The following is a 16,483-nucleotide window of genomic DNA, read 5'->3' as shown; positions in this document are numbered from 1 at the left end:
GGATATTTTTGAAAGGAAAGAGTGACAGAAGTGTCTCCCACCAAGGAAAATTACCTCCAACATGAGTTAAGGCTTGGGTAGAGTATGGAGCACACAAACATATCAAGAGGGAGAATAAGGAGCCTTAGGGAAAAGGTCAATAAGTTGATTTAAAAATGCCAATGTGTAAGGATGGGCTGGAAGCTGATGAGCAATAGGCTGTGAAAAGTGACATGTTGCTGTACACAGGAGAAGCAATACAGTGCTGCTGAGTGGGTAGACCTAGGCTGTGGCCTACTGGGATGTGCAATACAAGGAGGTATTTTGGGACTAGAAAGAGGTAAAAGTGTGTGTTGATGTAGAGAAGAGTACACAGTGAAGCAAGGAGATGTCCATATCTGTGACAGCACTGTGTTCCAGTATGCTGTCTGACAGCACCGTGCAGCAGCAGAGAAGGGAGACCCATATTAGGGAATGCACTGGCCAGTAGTGGAGCCAGGCAACAAAGGTACAAGGGATATTTGCAAGACTGGGGTTGTAAAAGCTGACAAATCCTTCTGCAACCACTCCATCTGATGAAAAGGGATAATGTGATATGCCCTTAATCAGAACAGAGTGGCATCACCTCCCCAAAATTCCTGTATCCCACAGCCACATGACAGTTGTTTCAAACAAACCTACCAGAGGGAGCAAATGTCCCTAATCCCAGTGCTGTCAAAATTTCCTCTACCTTTTCTAGTTTCTAAGCACAAAGATTTTGTGCTTTTAAGGTGCACCCACTCTGAAAGTTTTATTTTCCAGCACTCCTCATCAGTCTTTCTCCCTAAATGCATGGTGTCCACTTCTTACCAGAACTTGCCTGACTGCTCTGCAGGCACTTCGTTGAGTTAGAGCACTTAGCTGAACCAGCTGTCTCTCCCTCTGTCATTAATAGTTCTGCAGAGAAAGAACATATTCAGCTTGCTTTCATTTTCCACGCTTGACACCTTTTCACTTTCAGAATCTTGTTCAAGCAAGGAAGATAAAAATAGAGGTAGGAGAGACTTCCATTCATATCTTAACACCCATTCTTATCAACACAGCTTTTCCCAACTGCTCCAAGAAATACACCCAGAACAAGCTCAACCTGCACTATCTCCACTGTCTCCCCAAAAGATTCTTGCTCTGTGATCTCACTGGTGATTTTTTCCAGGAGGTTGTAGGTTCCAGGTTATTGTAAAGACTTCTTTGCACAGCCTCTCCCACTGCTACTATTTGTGTTACCCTGTGAATCCCACCCCATCCACCTCAACTTCTTGCATATAACACTCCAGAGAATTATCACCTCCCACCATCACTCATCCAAACCACTGTGGCTGAGATTAAAAAGCCAGCATTTTCTCACTACTGATTATTTTTATTCCAGTGATCCCTGATAGGTACACAAATTGGCCCTGGACTTAAAATAGGGTTGGACAGGACAACCCAATAGTCAGCATATATGATGCTTCTGCTTCTGTGGCAAACCAATATATGCCATTTGCCTTGACATCAGAGCTACATGCTGCAGCTCCCAGTCCCCAGCCATGATGCTGGCCTAAAATGGGAGACCCTCCATCAGCAGGGTTATCAAGTAGGTCTGTGTGGGGACAACAAAGTCATGGTGAACGCCATAAATACACCTCACAAATGCTCTGTCTTTGCTCAAATATCTGTCCCATTTGCATGGTCTCCATTTAGGCCAGTTTTCCCACAGAACACTTGTCAAACATCCAAGCCTGTGATAAGATTCACAGGAGTAGGTCACATCAGAAGGCAGACTATTCCTAATTGACTGAAAATATAATGCTTCTGTACATGAAATTGGCTTTTTTTGATCTTCCTACCCTTTTGCAAGCTCCTGCCTAATTTGTTAGCTTGTCACATTCCTCCCTAGGTACTCTGTATTTCCAGTTGCTTTTGGTCCCATTTGTTCTGCACTGATCCAAGCTGTATGTAATTACTTCTTGCCTACACTTAAGATTCATCTGAAGAGCCCTGCTCTTGGGTCTGACAGGAGAACTGCAAGTCTTACCACTGAATTTGAGAGCAGCAGGACTAGGCCCAGGCACTCTGAAAAGGTTCCCTCATTGTCATTTTTTCTTCTATTTGAATTCATCTGCAAGTTCTAAGGTGTAATGCTGGCCCCAGGAGGGAAAATTTCAGGATCCCTCTCTGCACTCTTCCCTGCCCTGATACTCCACCTTGCCTCTCTGCTACCTATATTTCAGATAAGTATATCATATTTAAAATATACTGAGGATGTAGCTACATTGGAATTCATTTTTTTCCTGAAGCAACCCTATGAAACCCTCTAGGCTCCAGCAATGACAGCTTTGATGTATTAGGTTCCCAAATCCTTTCTGGTTTTAAATATCTTGATTTGGTACCTTGTAATTATTGATACGGGCATTTACATCAGCTTTTAATACTGGCCAGTTTTACAAGGTTCTTTATTTTTACACGTTATTCTCTTCATTTATCTCTTTTATCATTGCTCTCTTTCCCTTGTTACCGTTTCCTCTCCATCACTTTCTTACCATTTCTACCTTTTCTACCTTCCCTCCCCTGTAACTTTAAAATTAAATATTGCCCAGCACTGTCCATGTGAAAGGAGTGAATGCTATGAGGTAAGGTTGCTGCAGAGACTGTATTCGAGCTGCTTCACTGGGAATCAATGAGGCACAGAGCATTCCTCTAGCTCCCAAGAAGCACGAAGAAACCAGGGATTATCAGTGGCAGTTGAACACACACTTGAGGGAAAATGTCCCTGTGCCAGAGGTGCCTAGTGTGGTAATTTAATGTGGGTTAACTTTAGGGTGGCTTTCCACAGCTCCTGTGGAAGGGAGAATTCCACATGGAAGCCCATAGAGGCAGAGGCCTGCCGGGAGCAGCCAGCCTGCTCTGCTCCATCTATCCACTGAGCTACGAAACATGGCTGGTACCAGCCTTGCTACAAGGATGGAATGCTGACAGAGGCAGCATGTTGCAGACTAGGGGCTGACATTAACCCTGCCATTGAACTGTAGGGAAATACTAATGGTCATTCCTGGCTAGACAATATGTAGACCCTTGAACTACACAGAGGCAGACTCACCCCATTCTAATCTGCCCATAATATACCCTCTAGGTGCAAATACTTCACTTACCTCATGTTTCCCCCACACCTCCTTACCACACAGTCAGACAGGCCAGAACAACCAAAACAGCCCCAAAACCATCTATATATGAGAAACAACAGATGTACACACAGCTTCCTTTCTTCAACCTTCTGTCTTCCTCCCCCCCCCACACACACTTCGCCTAGCATCACCTTTGTGCACTGGTGCCTCCTGCCTCCCTCCTTACCATGTCTGTTGTGATCCTTGAAATGCCTCTCCTCAACCTGGGCTACGGTGTGAGGGGACATCTTGTAAAGAGCAAGATGCAAAGTAGCAGAACACCCTCTGTAATTTACTGTGGTTACTTCCCTTACATCTTATGAACACAGTCACCTACCTACTGATGTCAGTGCTGTGGGCTGCTGAGGGTTAATGATGGCACTGACTCCTGAGCTACTGCGTTACCTGACTGCAGCACCAAAAGTGATTTATGCCATTATTTTCTTTGGGGGTTAATTAGGGGCTTGAGAAAGTAAAGGGCTGTCAGTGCTAGCTGGAATTGGTCTAGTGCAGCCAGAGGAGAGCAGTCATCCCTCACAGGGCTCTGCCAATACATCTTTGTCCTGAACATCAATACCTCCAGCTCCCACTCCTCAGTGTGGCAGACAGCGCTCCATCTGACCTCCAGCAACCCCGTTCATCTTGGCATACAGAGTACACTGCTCTGTTGAGTCCTGCCATTTCCATCTGGCACCTTTCACACCCTTACTCCTCTGTTATCTTCTCCTCACCAAAGCCCACCAATAATGCCCATTGATGGACAGGGAAAACTCACATGGCCTTCACCCAGAAGCAAGGAAGATGTATCTCCCCTCAGTATCTCTTATAGCCGAGAAACAGCAGTTTTCCTTCCTCTAGCTGTTCAGGGCTTGCTGAGGCCTGAGAAGCCAACAAAAGCTACGGCTGCTCCTACCTCTTTGCCCAGATCCTCACGGATAACTTGCTCAATCTCCTGCCTGGTGCTCTGCGGGGCCTGGCTATGCAGCACCTTGAGGGTGCGGGTGTACTCCTCAGGCAGGAGGTAGTCCAGCGCTCCCAGGTGCTGTCCCACCTTGATGAAGGTGCCTCGGTTGGAGCAGCACAGCTCCCGGAGGCGCTCAGCAGAGCGCAGGTGCACCTGTGAAGAGACCAGAACATCAGTCAAGCCCTTTTGCACATGTCCACATACACATCTTTTTTTGTCCAGTATTTAAGCAGACAAGGGTTTTCCTTTCTTGATTCTGGGCATCATCATCTAGCATATCAGTTCATTATTGGGACTCTGGCTGGATTTAAAGGGTCTGAACCAGACCACGACAAGATGCTGCAGAATATAAAGGGCTTCAACACTTATTTGTATAGGCACCATGATCTGTAACAGCACATTAGTTTTTGGCCCATCCTTGCACAGAATAAAATGTCTGGCCACAGGGCAGCACTGGTTTGTCACTGTGATTCTGCACTATGGATGCACAGTTTGAAAATTCCTCGTCAAAAGACAAAAATCATGACCTCAACTATTATGTTAGACTCTTAGGATGAGCATGAGTGCAGTGAATTAAAATGAGGAGAAAGCCACAGGTACCATCCCAGAGACTTCCAGGAACTCAGAAGAAGAGTGTTAAAAATCAAAATTAAAGATCTCTCCTTGGCAGGGAGGAGGACAGTATACAGGCAGTCCTTCATCTTCCTCACCTCGCTTTTACACACACAAGGGGAATTACATCCCTCCAGTCCAGTCAGGTCTTGGGTCTTTTACTGCTTACATTGCCAACAAAGTCTGCAATGACAGTAGTTTGAGCAACTAAGGGTCAGAAGACTTGCCAGCTGTGCTCACAGTGGCCAAAATGCAACTACCAAATGACAAAACCCATTGCCAACCACTTGCCTGGTCTGTATTTCAGCTCTTTTGGTTCATTTTGCTCCTCAAGAATATACCAGCCACCACATCCTTCGGTGACAATGATTTATTCTCCCTTTATTACTGTCACTAGAAAAGCCTCCTGCCAAGGACACAGCTATATTGACTAATATTTAATGAACTTCAAATAAGTTTACTCTGATACATTAATAAAACCTACGCAGATCAATAACAAAAAATAACTGTGCACCCATCTCCTGTTAACGCCTGACACCAATCTGCATGAAGTCTCCTCATTCCTCTGGCTTCTGTGTCAGACGTCATTGAAGGTCAAATCCTGTGTCTACAGCCCTCATCTGCACAAGATCCTGTGGTGATGGACTCCAGCAAATGCCTTGAAATACGTGACAAAAAGGAACGATTCCACAAACATTCATGAACACCACATACACCCACACCACTCAGTAGCTATCTCTGCTCTCTGTGCAAAGCAGTGCCGTGTCACATAATGGGACAGGCTGAGTGTCTCACATTGGGGAATGTGTCAGGGGCAGACTGAGCACTAAGCTGCAACTGCATGAAACACAGGCCTAGGGGAGTGTGAAGAGAAAGCCTAACGTGCAAGTCTTGCCCTCAGTGGGAGACTCGACAGTTTGATGCACACGTGCTCACACACACGTACGCGCGCATTTTCCTAAGTGGGCACACACAGGCACGTGTAACTCATGGAGGTGGGTGAGCTTCCCCCAGCACACCGCCAGCTCAAAAACACTCACACATATATAGGCTGCAAATAACACCCATGAGTACGCCTCAAGTCTCCCACATCATTCTCCTGCATTTTACACAACAGCTTTGAAGCTCCTGCTGTTAAAAGCCTCTGCTCTGGCTCTTCCCCTGTTCTCCTTCCCTGTGTGCACAACAAAAGCAGGCCAAAAGGTAACAAGGAAAGGAAGCTATAACAGAAGATGAGAGAGCGAGAAAACCAGGGTGGGAGTAATGGGACAGAAGAGAAAGGGAGAGGGAGCCAATGCAGCTGGGTTGTTTGTCACAGCACCAGAAGTGCAGCCCATCACAGAAAAACAGCTTTCTTGCAGCTCCAATAGTCATCTTCTACCCACTGCCTCCAGCTGTGGAGGAGAACCCCTGCCAGTAGTGAAGGAGAGTGGCGGCCAACCACACACCTCAAGGTGTTGGGCAGCCATAGCCAAAGGCACTGGCAGGAAACAGGGGCAAGGCTCTTCACAGATATGTTCCAAGAAACCCAGCACTGAGCTCCCAGCACTGAGCTCAGGCCAGCACAGGGTCCTGCCATCTCCCACGCAGGAGCCCATCAAATGACTCCAGGCTGCAGCATGACTCAGGGCAGAGCAGCAGCAGCCCAGGGCTGTAGTGCAGCGCTGGGTGTCAGGACAAGCAGCCAGCTCAGGGTAGCTGAGGTGCTGGCTCCAGTGCATCACCCACACCACATGGATTCCCAAGGGGGATGGAAAAAACAGGCTGGAAAACTCATGTAGCTAAAAATGCAACTGCTTGTAGACACAGTTGCATACAGGGTGTATCTTCACATCTGGGTCACTGCTGGGAAGGAGGTGGCAATAGCCCTTTTTCCTCTAGCACAAGGTGAGAGGAAATTTTTTCCCTCACAAATTTATCCTCACTGTTGAAAAGCTGGTTGGCCTCATGAATGCAGCAGTCCTGGACAAGACGATCCTTACAGAGGACTCCAGGAACAAAACAGAACAAAACCTCCTGCAAAGCATCCTCTACAATGCTCTCACAACTGGCTTGGCTTAAACTCCAAAGAGATAGATGCCCTGGCTGGCTGGCTGGCCCAGGGAATTCCAGCTCCTGCGCTTCTAGAGAGACAAGATTACCAAGCAGCTTGTCTCAGTAGAAGTAAATCTGTATCCCTACATCTTACAACACTCCAGTCTGCACTAGAGGCAGAAGTACTCTGAGTATGAAGCAGGACTGTGAATGCAGCTTCCAAGGACTCTTTTCTTATCAACCAGATCAGGTTTTTTAGCAGAAAATTTTCTAATGATCTCTATTATTTTCTTGGATCTCCCCAAGAGAGGTCACAGTCCAGATGCAGCACTTGCACCTCTGAAGACTACATTTCCCTAATCATAGACAAAGACCATCACATTCCTACTAGTGTCCAGTAGTGGTGGCCCACATTTCTGTTCCACCTTGAAGAAAATGCAAGGTAAATGGAAATCCCCAGAATGGCTCAGAATTTTTCTTCAAGATACTGCTCTTTGTTGTCCAAGAAATACTTTGAAGACTGTTTTTATCAGAGGAAAGAGCTGGAAACAACACCTAGTTCTACATAGGTATACTTGTATGCATCACCCCTGGGAGCACACTACAGAGAAAGGAAACTTCATGTACTGAGGATTCTCAAGAAAAAGCTTCCGTCAGAAAGACCTTCAGATCACAAATGCTGTCTGTGTACACAGCTCTTTCCTCAGTCCACATGGGCATCTCTTTCTGTCTTAAATCCCTTCTCCAAATTTCAGCAGGACAAATTCTACATTGGCCCACATGACTATCAGACTCCTCTGCTTTACCTACACCCTGGTTAGACTAGGATTAACACTGCTTATTAAAACTGTGAAAGTAACAACTCTTAGGTAGAGAAGAGGCAACTCCGAGATGAAGCACACGCTCAGCACGCAAAGCTGCAGAGGGATATAATTTCATTTATGCTTGATGAACAAGCAGACCTGGCTTCTCAAGTAATTTGCTTGTTTTTGAAGGGGCCTTTACTCACAAAGATTACTGGCAAAGAATTGCTCATCAGAACATCAGATGTACACATGTCATGAACTGGCAGGTGTTAATCTGGTTTTAAAAATAAAGAAATTAATTTAGAAGAAAATAAATACTCAGACTAAAATCTACCAGTGAGAACTTGTAGATCTGGTAACAGATCTACAGTTACCAGATCTGGTAACTTGTAAGATATGGTGACAGACCTGGTGGTGAAAAGTGCTCAGAAAGGCCACTGAAGACAGTAAAGTAAGTGGTGGAAGCAACTCCTCATATGAAATCCCTCAAAAAAGATATCCCAACTGTGCAGGGCATACTCTTAGCTGGCAAAATGTGAAATGAGGATTAGGAATGCAGAGAGAACAGCCTGCTCATCACTGCTTACAATGGAGATACCTTTCTTGAAATACTGTCGCGGAGAGTGTGTCTCCAGAAAACAAATGGAAAACTTCAATCACATAAAAATTAGAGATTAATTCAAAAAGTAGCTAAGATGCTAATAACCATAATAAAAGGAAATCTCATATTAAAACTGTTAACTTGCAGAGGACTGAAAGGGAAAAAGTGTTGCTCTGTTTTTAAGAAAAATCTAGACAAATCTGGGAAACTATAGTTCTGCAAGCTTTAATTCTGTATCAACTAAATTACCTGAGACAATAATTACAGAGAGTACTAAAAATCATCTAGCTAAATGTGATATGACTGACAAAAAGCCAACAGGGATTTTGAGGGGAAAAAAATCATTCTTCACCAGTCCACCAAAATACTGTGAGCTTGTTAATACAATAGCCAATAGAAAAGAGGTATTTATTGGGACTTTCAATAAATATCCTCACAAAGAGTGAAAGGAAAACTCAGTAATTATTTGAGATACAAGAACATCACTCCCATTCCTATTTCCAACTCTCATAAACCCATAAATGGGGCATTCCACAAAACAACAACCATTTTTAAGTTGGTTTTTCTTTACATCCCATTTTGCACAATACAGCATTAACCAGTGGCACTCACTGTCAGAGGATAGAGAAGCCAAGAGCTTAATGGAATTCAGAAAGGCTTTAGATATTTATGATAAAACAACCATACCTGATTTTATATTGAGCTTTTCATCTCTAAAAGTGCTTTTACAAAGCTCTTTACAAAACTCAGGACTGCTATTCTCCATTTTACAGGCTCATAAGAACATTACAGCTAATAAAATGTCTAAAGGGTTTTAAACACTATTGCTCAAGGCATCAAGACAAAAATTACCCTACTGTCTAGCCACAATGAGAGAACGCAAACAGGGTACATTACTAAAACCTTTAGAGAACCTATTTGGTGTATCCAGCTCCCAAATTCTGGTTAAATCTTCTGCTGAGGTCAACCTGTTTCCAAGGGTCTTCCATATTCACTAAATTACCTGCCATTCAAAGGACTTGTCACATTGGCGATGAACACTTGCTTTCTTTCCACAGAACAGAACTGCTGCTTATAGTCTTTCATATTAAGCCTTTGGGATGCTGGGAAGAAACTTGTGGCACACAGTGGGTGGAAGCATCCCAAGCATATATGCTGTCAGTCATCCTGGACAAGAGCACTCTTCCAGAAATGCAGAAGGAGATTGGACTGCAAGAGCCAGGCTGTCCTTTGGACTCCCTATAGAGGGAAAAGAGGATGTCATCACCTCTGTGGTGGGCATCGCCAAAACACAGTTATGTAGGGAGAAAAGACCTGTCAGAGAATATAGGAAAGAAATCTGGTCATAGTCCTTTTCTCTTCCACCCCTGATAATGACAGGGCCATATGCACAGGACTAGTAAAACTGTAGAAACAGCTTTAGATGACCCAGGACAGCACAAACCAGAGAAAAATGAAAATATGTCCAACTCAATTTAACACAGTGAGAAACTGAAATCAGTGGCCACGCCAAAAAGATCTGTAAAGATGTCTAGGGAGGATACAGCTACTGGTGATGTGAATAGGGTACTTGGGTGCTTTAAAAACAGCAATACAAAACATAGAACCCATTTCAGTGACAGTGCTGTTCTGTCTAAGGGGCTGTTATCTCCTCTTTTAACTAATCTGAATAAGCATAGAGTAAATATAAACTACTACACCCTTCACTGACACTAGCAGCCTGGTAATCAAACTGACTGGCAGCAAGGATGCTGCAGGAAGACACACAACTCTAAATGGAATTGTTATTGCCTGCTTTTTGTATTATCTTTCCTACTTACTTTTATGAAAGCTCATTCCTAGGCACACTAGATATTTGCCATTCAAATGCTTCCTTATACCAACACTAACTGATCATACTGCTGATGATGGATAGATCCACGCCTTGGGAATTGGAATAAGTCCTGGTGCAATGTACCTCACTACCTAATAATTCATTATTTGTGTGAGTTATATTTAATTTAGTAAGATCCTTCAGAAATTCTGGCACAATAGGTGATTGCCAGTGGGACAGAAAGGAAGTGAGAAAGAAAGCTTTATAGTTTGGAAAGGATTAAGGAAGGAGATGATCCCCTAACTAAACTGACAACTTCTTAGCTTCTCAGTCTCATAAACACAGAAACAAGGAGTCACACAACTAGCAGGATGGCCAGTAAACTGACTACTAATGGAATATAGACAGTAGGCCTACAGACAGCTGAAATCTAATTTTGGTGTTGTGGCCTTGTATCAGTAGTGCGACAGGTAGCTGAAATTAAAGCAAACACATTTCATAATTCCTGCAAAACTTCCCTGGAGATCACAATGGACTTTTCCAAACCTAGGCCAACACATTTTACACTGAACAGATATGCAAGCTGACACCCTCCAAGCCAACAGGACTCTGAATTTCCACATACAAGCGCATGCAAGTGCTGACATCCCACCTGCGCCACGCATACTCCCAAGTCTTCCTGCTAAAGCCCCTTTTCACAACTTGGTTCATATAGGTGACCGAAGGCTGGCCTAGAAACAAACCAGTAGTATGAGATGCCACTTGGTTCAGAAAACATTATTACACTAGACTGAGGTCCACCTCTTTGGCCAGTCACTCTCCAGGCTGCTCTGGAGAGTGGAAAGCAGAGTTTCTCAACTGCAGGGCAGAGCACCAGCAGTCACCTTGCTGGACCCTGCCCTTGCTGGCTGGTGCATGCACAACCAGCACCGATCGCCTGCTTGTGTTCCATCTTCATTTTACTCCAAGCTCGGTCATTTGTGCTCTGATTATCTCTCATTACTGACGACCTTGCTGTAATGAGTTTTAATCTGCCTCGTATTAATTAGAAACATTTTCATTAGCCAGCTCAATTTTAGGTAAATAGCTAATAGAAGCAACTGAGCTGCAATTAGTTATCTGTGGGGCAGTTCAGGATAAAAATCTGAAGAGAGCAGCTGTTTCCCCTCTAGACACCCCTGTGACATAATGCACTGTTCTATGTAAGTCTCCTGAGCCAGGAAAACAAGGAGTACAGGGAAGGGCTGGTCAGAGACAAAGGGAAAACAGCATGCTAAAATAACTGTGCTGTAGAACTTCTGTGCCTATAGCAGGAATCGGAGCATTGAGTACCCTACACCCACAGACTTTACCTCTGGTGAACAAGGTTCTGCTCTTGAGGCTGTTTTACCCTGTAACTACTCAAGAGCTCCTTCACACAAGCTCTCTTGTGGGGCACATACATTATTGTGAATGGTTACTTAAACATGAGGGTAAGATCAGACCAGATTTGCCCAAGACAGAAGGTTCAGACCCATGCAGACACAAACATATAGTACTTGCAAAGACAGCGGGTTCATAAAAGTGCATTCACTGCCTTATTGTCCTGATAGCTGATATACAAATATATCTGTCCTGTGCTTCATTGCAGAGGACCCAAGGAGGATAGAAAGTAATTCAACAGCATGTCTGCACAAGGCACAGAGACATTCACAGAAGCCACAATGAAATGAGGCACATGTCTTGATCCATCGATCACAGAGCCTGCAGCTCCACAGAGGCAGGTGAAATGATAATAAATTTGACACAGCACCTCTCAAAATCTGGCTAACAAAATTAATTCACTTCAGCTTGGATCAAACCACGTGGTATGCCAGTGAAGACTGTAAAGACACCATGTTATTTAGCGATGTGTTTAGCTGGGGGGGAGGGTCTCTAACACCTTCCCATCAGTCCTAGAAAGCCCTGTTTCATTTGCTGTTTTCAGTTGCTGTAAACAACAGTATCAACAAAGATGTGTATTACACTCAGAAGTGTCCCCTAAACAGGAGCTGCTGACACACCCTGCAGAAACCGCATACTACTGACAGAATAGCAAGAGATGATGTTGTGCAGTAAAAATTATCTGAAGGGCGAACATTCCCCAGACAGCTATTTCCACGTAAGAAGAAGACTCTGTAAAAGCTGTAGCGTTGGAAGTGAGGGCAGGTCTTGGACCATGGGTGGGGGGAAGAGCTCAAACAAGGCCACAGTAGCAATCAGCTGTCACTCAAGCTCATACGGATTTGGAAACACTTTCAAAGCTAAGTGAAGAATCCTAGCAGCAGGATCCAAGATGGAGATCTGACAGCCTCTTCCCTGAGTTCCCACACTCCATCCTGCAATAAAATAGAGCTGGAAAAGCCATGAACTCCACAGGAAGCCGCAACATGCAGAAGACAGACTGAAAGGCACACTGAAAGGTAAGTTTTATGAGGAAGGATGGCCCAAGCACCACTGAGAAAGCTCAGCTAAGTCTCATCTAGTTCAGCTGAGGGTCCAGACAGGGTAGCTTCAGAGTCTGCTCTCCTACTGTGGGTGTGCAGAAAAGTAGGAAGCACAGAGGCAGCTGCTGCAGCTGGAGGGGCGAAATCATCACAACCACTTTGTCAATGCTGAAGAATCTGGGCTGGCATTTTTCTCTTCCCAGCAGTCGAATCCCACCCTACCAGCTGCACGTCACAGCTGACCTCCAGTCAGGACCTATCTGAGTCAACGTCAGGCAATTAAATCGTGCAACAGCAGCTTCTTCCCCTTGTACATATGTAACTTCTCTCCTGGCAGGTCACTCCAACAGCCAGGGGAGCAGAGCAAGCCTGCTCCCTCTCTTACAGCCATGCAGACACACACCAGAATTCACCTTGGTGACAGATCCCAGAAAGAAGGGTTTTTATTGCAGTGGCTCTAAAGAGAATACAGCCCCTTACCAAAATGACAGAGGCAGATTCCTTCCCCCTTCTTTAATCTGAGAATCTCTGACCTTTAAAGCACAGACCTCTTCCCACAGGAACAGGATGCCTGAAGAGGAAAGAGACAGTAACACATGAAATACCTACAAGTGATTAAATTGGATTGACGAGGAAGTCAGGAAAGATAACAACCATGGGATTACGCTGTCAATTCCAAAAGACTGCAGTGACTGTCATAGCACCACATCCAACAGAGAAAGTGGCTGCAGTGCCAGTAAGTCATCACCAATGGCAAAGTGCAGGTCTACATTCAAAAAAGTACCTATGTTAAAAAAATAAAAAAAAAAAAACCACAAGGAATGTCCCTTTGTTACTCAGCAGGTCTGTTCCCTTCTGGGTATCCGTCAGAGTTGCTGACTTCAGTGAAAAAATATATATAAATAACTCCAGCTTTTTCATCTAGTTGACACCACACAGCTCCACACCAAGAAAGGCAGCTGGTGTCTATTAGCATCCCATCAATGTCACCAGTATGGGAGACTGAGCTGGTGTCTCTTCTGATGCATACACAACAGACTTGTTACACTGCAATTAGAAGGTCCAATCCAATCCACAAGACAAAAGTCTTGTGCTTTTTCACTGAAAACAATAGGTTTCTGCAGGTGTCAGTAGAAGCAGAATTTGGATAAAACTGGCTTATGTGGGTGCCAGTGAAGGTAGAATTTGGTCTACTGAATCCTTTTGGCTGCTAGGAACACAAGGAAGAGAGAGCACCTATATTGACTACGAGATTGCCACTGCAATATAGCATGAGATAGCAATTTAATGAAGTAAAACACAAATATCTGACATGGCACCAAACTGAGATGAACAAAAAGATGAAACGAAGGCCCAGATGAGGCCACATGTTACCCAGAGTAGATTACTTCTGCTGCCACAAAAAGCAGAAGGAATTACCTCCAGCAGCACCAGAGGCAATTGCCTTTACTACAGCTGGTATCACAATGAATAATATTGTCCATGCTTCCCCTGCACTTGGCTGAGGCTCACCAAGGTTGTGAAGAGAATAAAGCTGAGATCATCTTTATATAAAAGTAGATATTCAACATTTCTCCATCAACAGGCTAGTCAAAGATAGCCAATGTCAAACCTTGGCTAGAAGGCAAATAGTAAACTCAAGACAAAAGATATTGGTGCAAAACCTGACAGAATGACAATACTGACAAAGATTCTCCAAAGAATCTGATCTTGCTGGCCAAGTACAATCACTGTGTACGTTCCCAAAAACAACATTTGCATGGCAAAAAAAAGGACATTAAACAATTTGCACAACACAAGATGGACATGAAGCAAAGAAATTAAAGCACTTGCTAATAATCCAAAACTAATACTATCTATGACTTCTAGCCTCAAATATTTAATATTAAAGCATTTACATACTCCATACAGAGATCCCATGAAGAATGAAGTTACAGTGAAACTGAGAGTTGATGTCAGCAGGCAGGAGAAGATAGAAAATGACATAAACATGGTCTTGGTTCAGTCTCTGGAAAAGAACGAAGCTTCCCTCTTCTCTCATTAAGGAGCTCATGGCATGAACGGGGGCTGTGCATTGATTACCTCTGAAGATTTACTCCTTTTCTGGACAGACTGCTGCAGGGACAAACACTTGGCTGGAGATGGTAAGAGGTGCCAACTATAGGGATCCTTTGATCTGTAGTTGCAATGACAACTTGAGGGAGATATCAAGGCAAAGCTGAGAACATGAAGAGACCTCATCCAGGAGCTTCTTTAAATCTACATTACTTCTATTTTGAAGTCTATAATTGGCTCCCTCTTAATGGTTTGCTCATCAGCACCTGGCATCCACTAGCACCCCATAGTAGCCAGTCAGCCATGAGACTGCCTGACTACCTCCTTGAAAGCACAATTACCAAGTCTACATGGATTGCTGTCCAAACTATTCATACACTGTGTGAGCTTTTAAACACAGAAGTGAGAAATACAGGTATTTCAAAGTCCTCTTCCTCTCAGCATTGACAGAATGGTTCAGTCACAGGGAGGCAAGGTGTCACAGTCCCCTCTACTGCAGGAAAGCAGACATGTTCAGGCCACATCACAACAGCTCCCAGAGAGTATACCATACGAATAATTTGGAGCAGGTAGTCTGGAACTTCCTGAGGGACACAAGCATACTGGCCACTTGGAATTCAACCAGCACATCAGTTTGGCCTCCCTGACACAGAAAACCCTTAGTGGCAATAAAGCAGTCCAGATAATGACTTTGTGTCTTGTTCTAAAATGCACAAAATTCACAAGTCCAGCGTTCTTCACTTCAAGCCTTCATGATGCTGCTCAACCATGACCGAGATAGAAGATGCTGGTCCAATACCAACCATGAAGACCTCTCCTCCATATGGCAATGCCCCCACTCTAGATCATATTGGCACATAATATTGGGAAACCAAAAGCTCAGTAAAAGCAAGCTTGGAAACCCATTCTACACTCTAGTCCTAGTATTTCAAATCTCCCATCTCTAAGAAAAAATCTGTTGTCTTACAGAGAAGCATGTGTTTCAAGCAGTTATATGGGAGCTGTTAGATTTTACTACTCAGTTGCCTGAAAGAAAAAAAAGAAATCCCCTCTGTTGGCCTATTAATCTGTCATAACAAGATTCTTCATAATTAGTTTGTCCCTAACAGTTGCTTTGTAATGGTAGCAAGAGAATATTTCAGGAATGGCAATTACCTCTGGTGTCAAAATGATGAGGGAAACAAATGTTCAACCATCAACAAAATGCAGTGCCTTTTCCACTCCCACCTAATGGTGGGTGACAGCACTGCACATCAGAATTACAGTGTGGGTAATTACTAGGCACGTTTCTATTGAGAATTCATTTCCCCTCTTGAGAAGAAATTTGTTAAGCAATGCAGGTGGAAGGAGAGGCATCTGCCACTGGGATGGAGGTCCTCTGGGTAAATGGTCTTACCAATATATCACTTCTTTAATTTACTACACATATGTCCAACAATTATAAGCAGTGACACTATTTAAAGGAACTTTCCTTTATTAGATACCCATACATCCCACCATTTCGAAGATTTTGCAAAAGGACAGAGCTTGACCTCTTTATTTTACTTTATTTAAATGTAGTATCCTTCAAATAAAATTCACATGTCTGCATTAGTCGCTTCACTCCATCCATACTAACAGGAAATACAGTGGGTTTTTAGACGATTTGTAAACGGAAGAGTTCCTTGGGCAGTGAGCTCGGTGGATTTCAGCATATTGTGAAACCTGACATCCTACTGTCTCCAGAGTGAGATTACAAGAATGAAACTAAGGCACACACACTGTGGAGCTCAATTTCTCAGACAAGGACCAAGCTGTGCCAAAGCCAGGAATCCTACTCCAGAGAGGGACTGGGAAGGGAAACCTGCTGGTTTGGCTGCCATTGACACAAGCGTGCAAAGCCACAGACTGGAGAGGTGTCCTGCCTGGGTTCGGAAATGTATCCTCCCAGCACTTGGGTCTCAGTTCTCAGAAAATTAGGACTGCGGCAAATCTT

The 16,483-nt window shown here is 44.1% G+C and overlaps 1 protein-coding gene across 4 annotated transcripts in view; it reads right to left on the bottom strand.

The window, feature by feature from the left end:
- The window catches only part of ADCK1 (aarF domain containing kinase 1), a 71,596-nt gene that overhangs the window by 38,983 nt on the left and 16,130 nt on the right, over window positions 1–16,483 (bottom strand). For all 4 annotated transcript variants that reach the window (XM_038136836.1, XM_038136833.1, XM_038136835.1 and 1 more), the window contains one exon: window positions 4,072–4,275. In XM_038136836.1, coding sequence (XP_037992764.1) covers window positions 4,072–4,275 — 204 coding nt within the window. The remainder of the gene's footprint in view (window positions 1–4,071; window positions 4,276–16,483) is intronic.

Source organism: Motacilla alba, chromosome 5 (assembly GCF_015832195.1).
Source record: "Motacilla alba alba isolate MOTALB_02 chromosome 5, Motacilla_alba_V1.0_pri, whole genome shotgun sequence".
NCBI classification, from domain to species: Eukaryota; Metazoa; Chordata; class Aves; order Passeriformes; family Motacillidae; genus Motacilla; species Motacilla alba.
The sequence above is the reverse complement of the archived record's forward strand: the minus strand, read 5'-3'. Positions and strand labels throughout refer to the sequence as shown.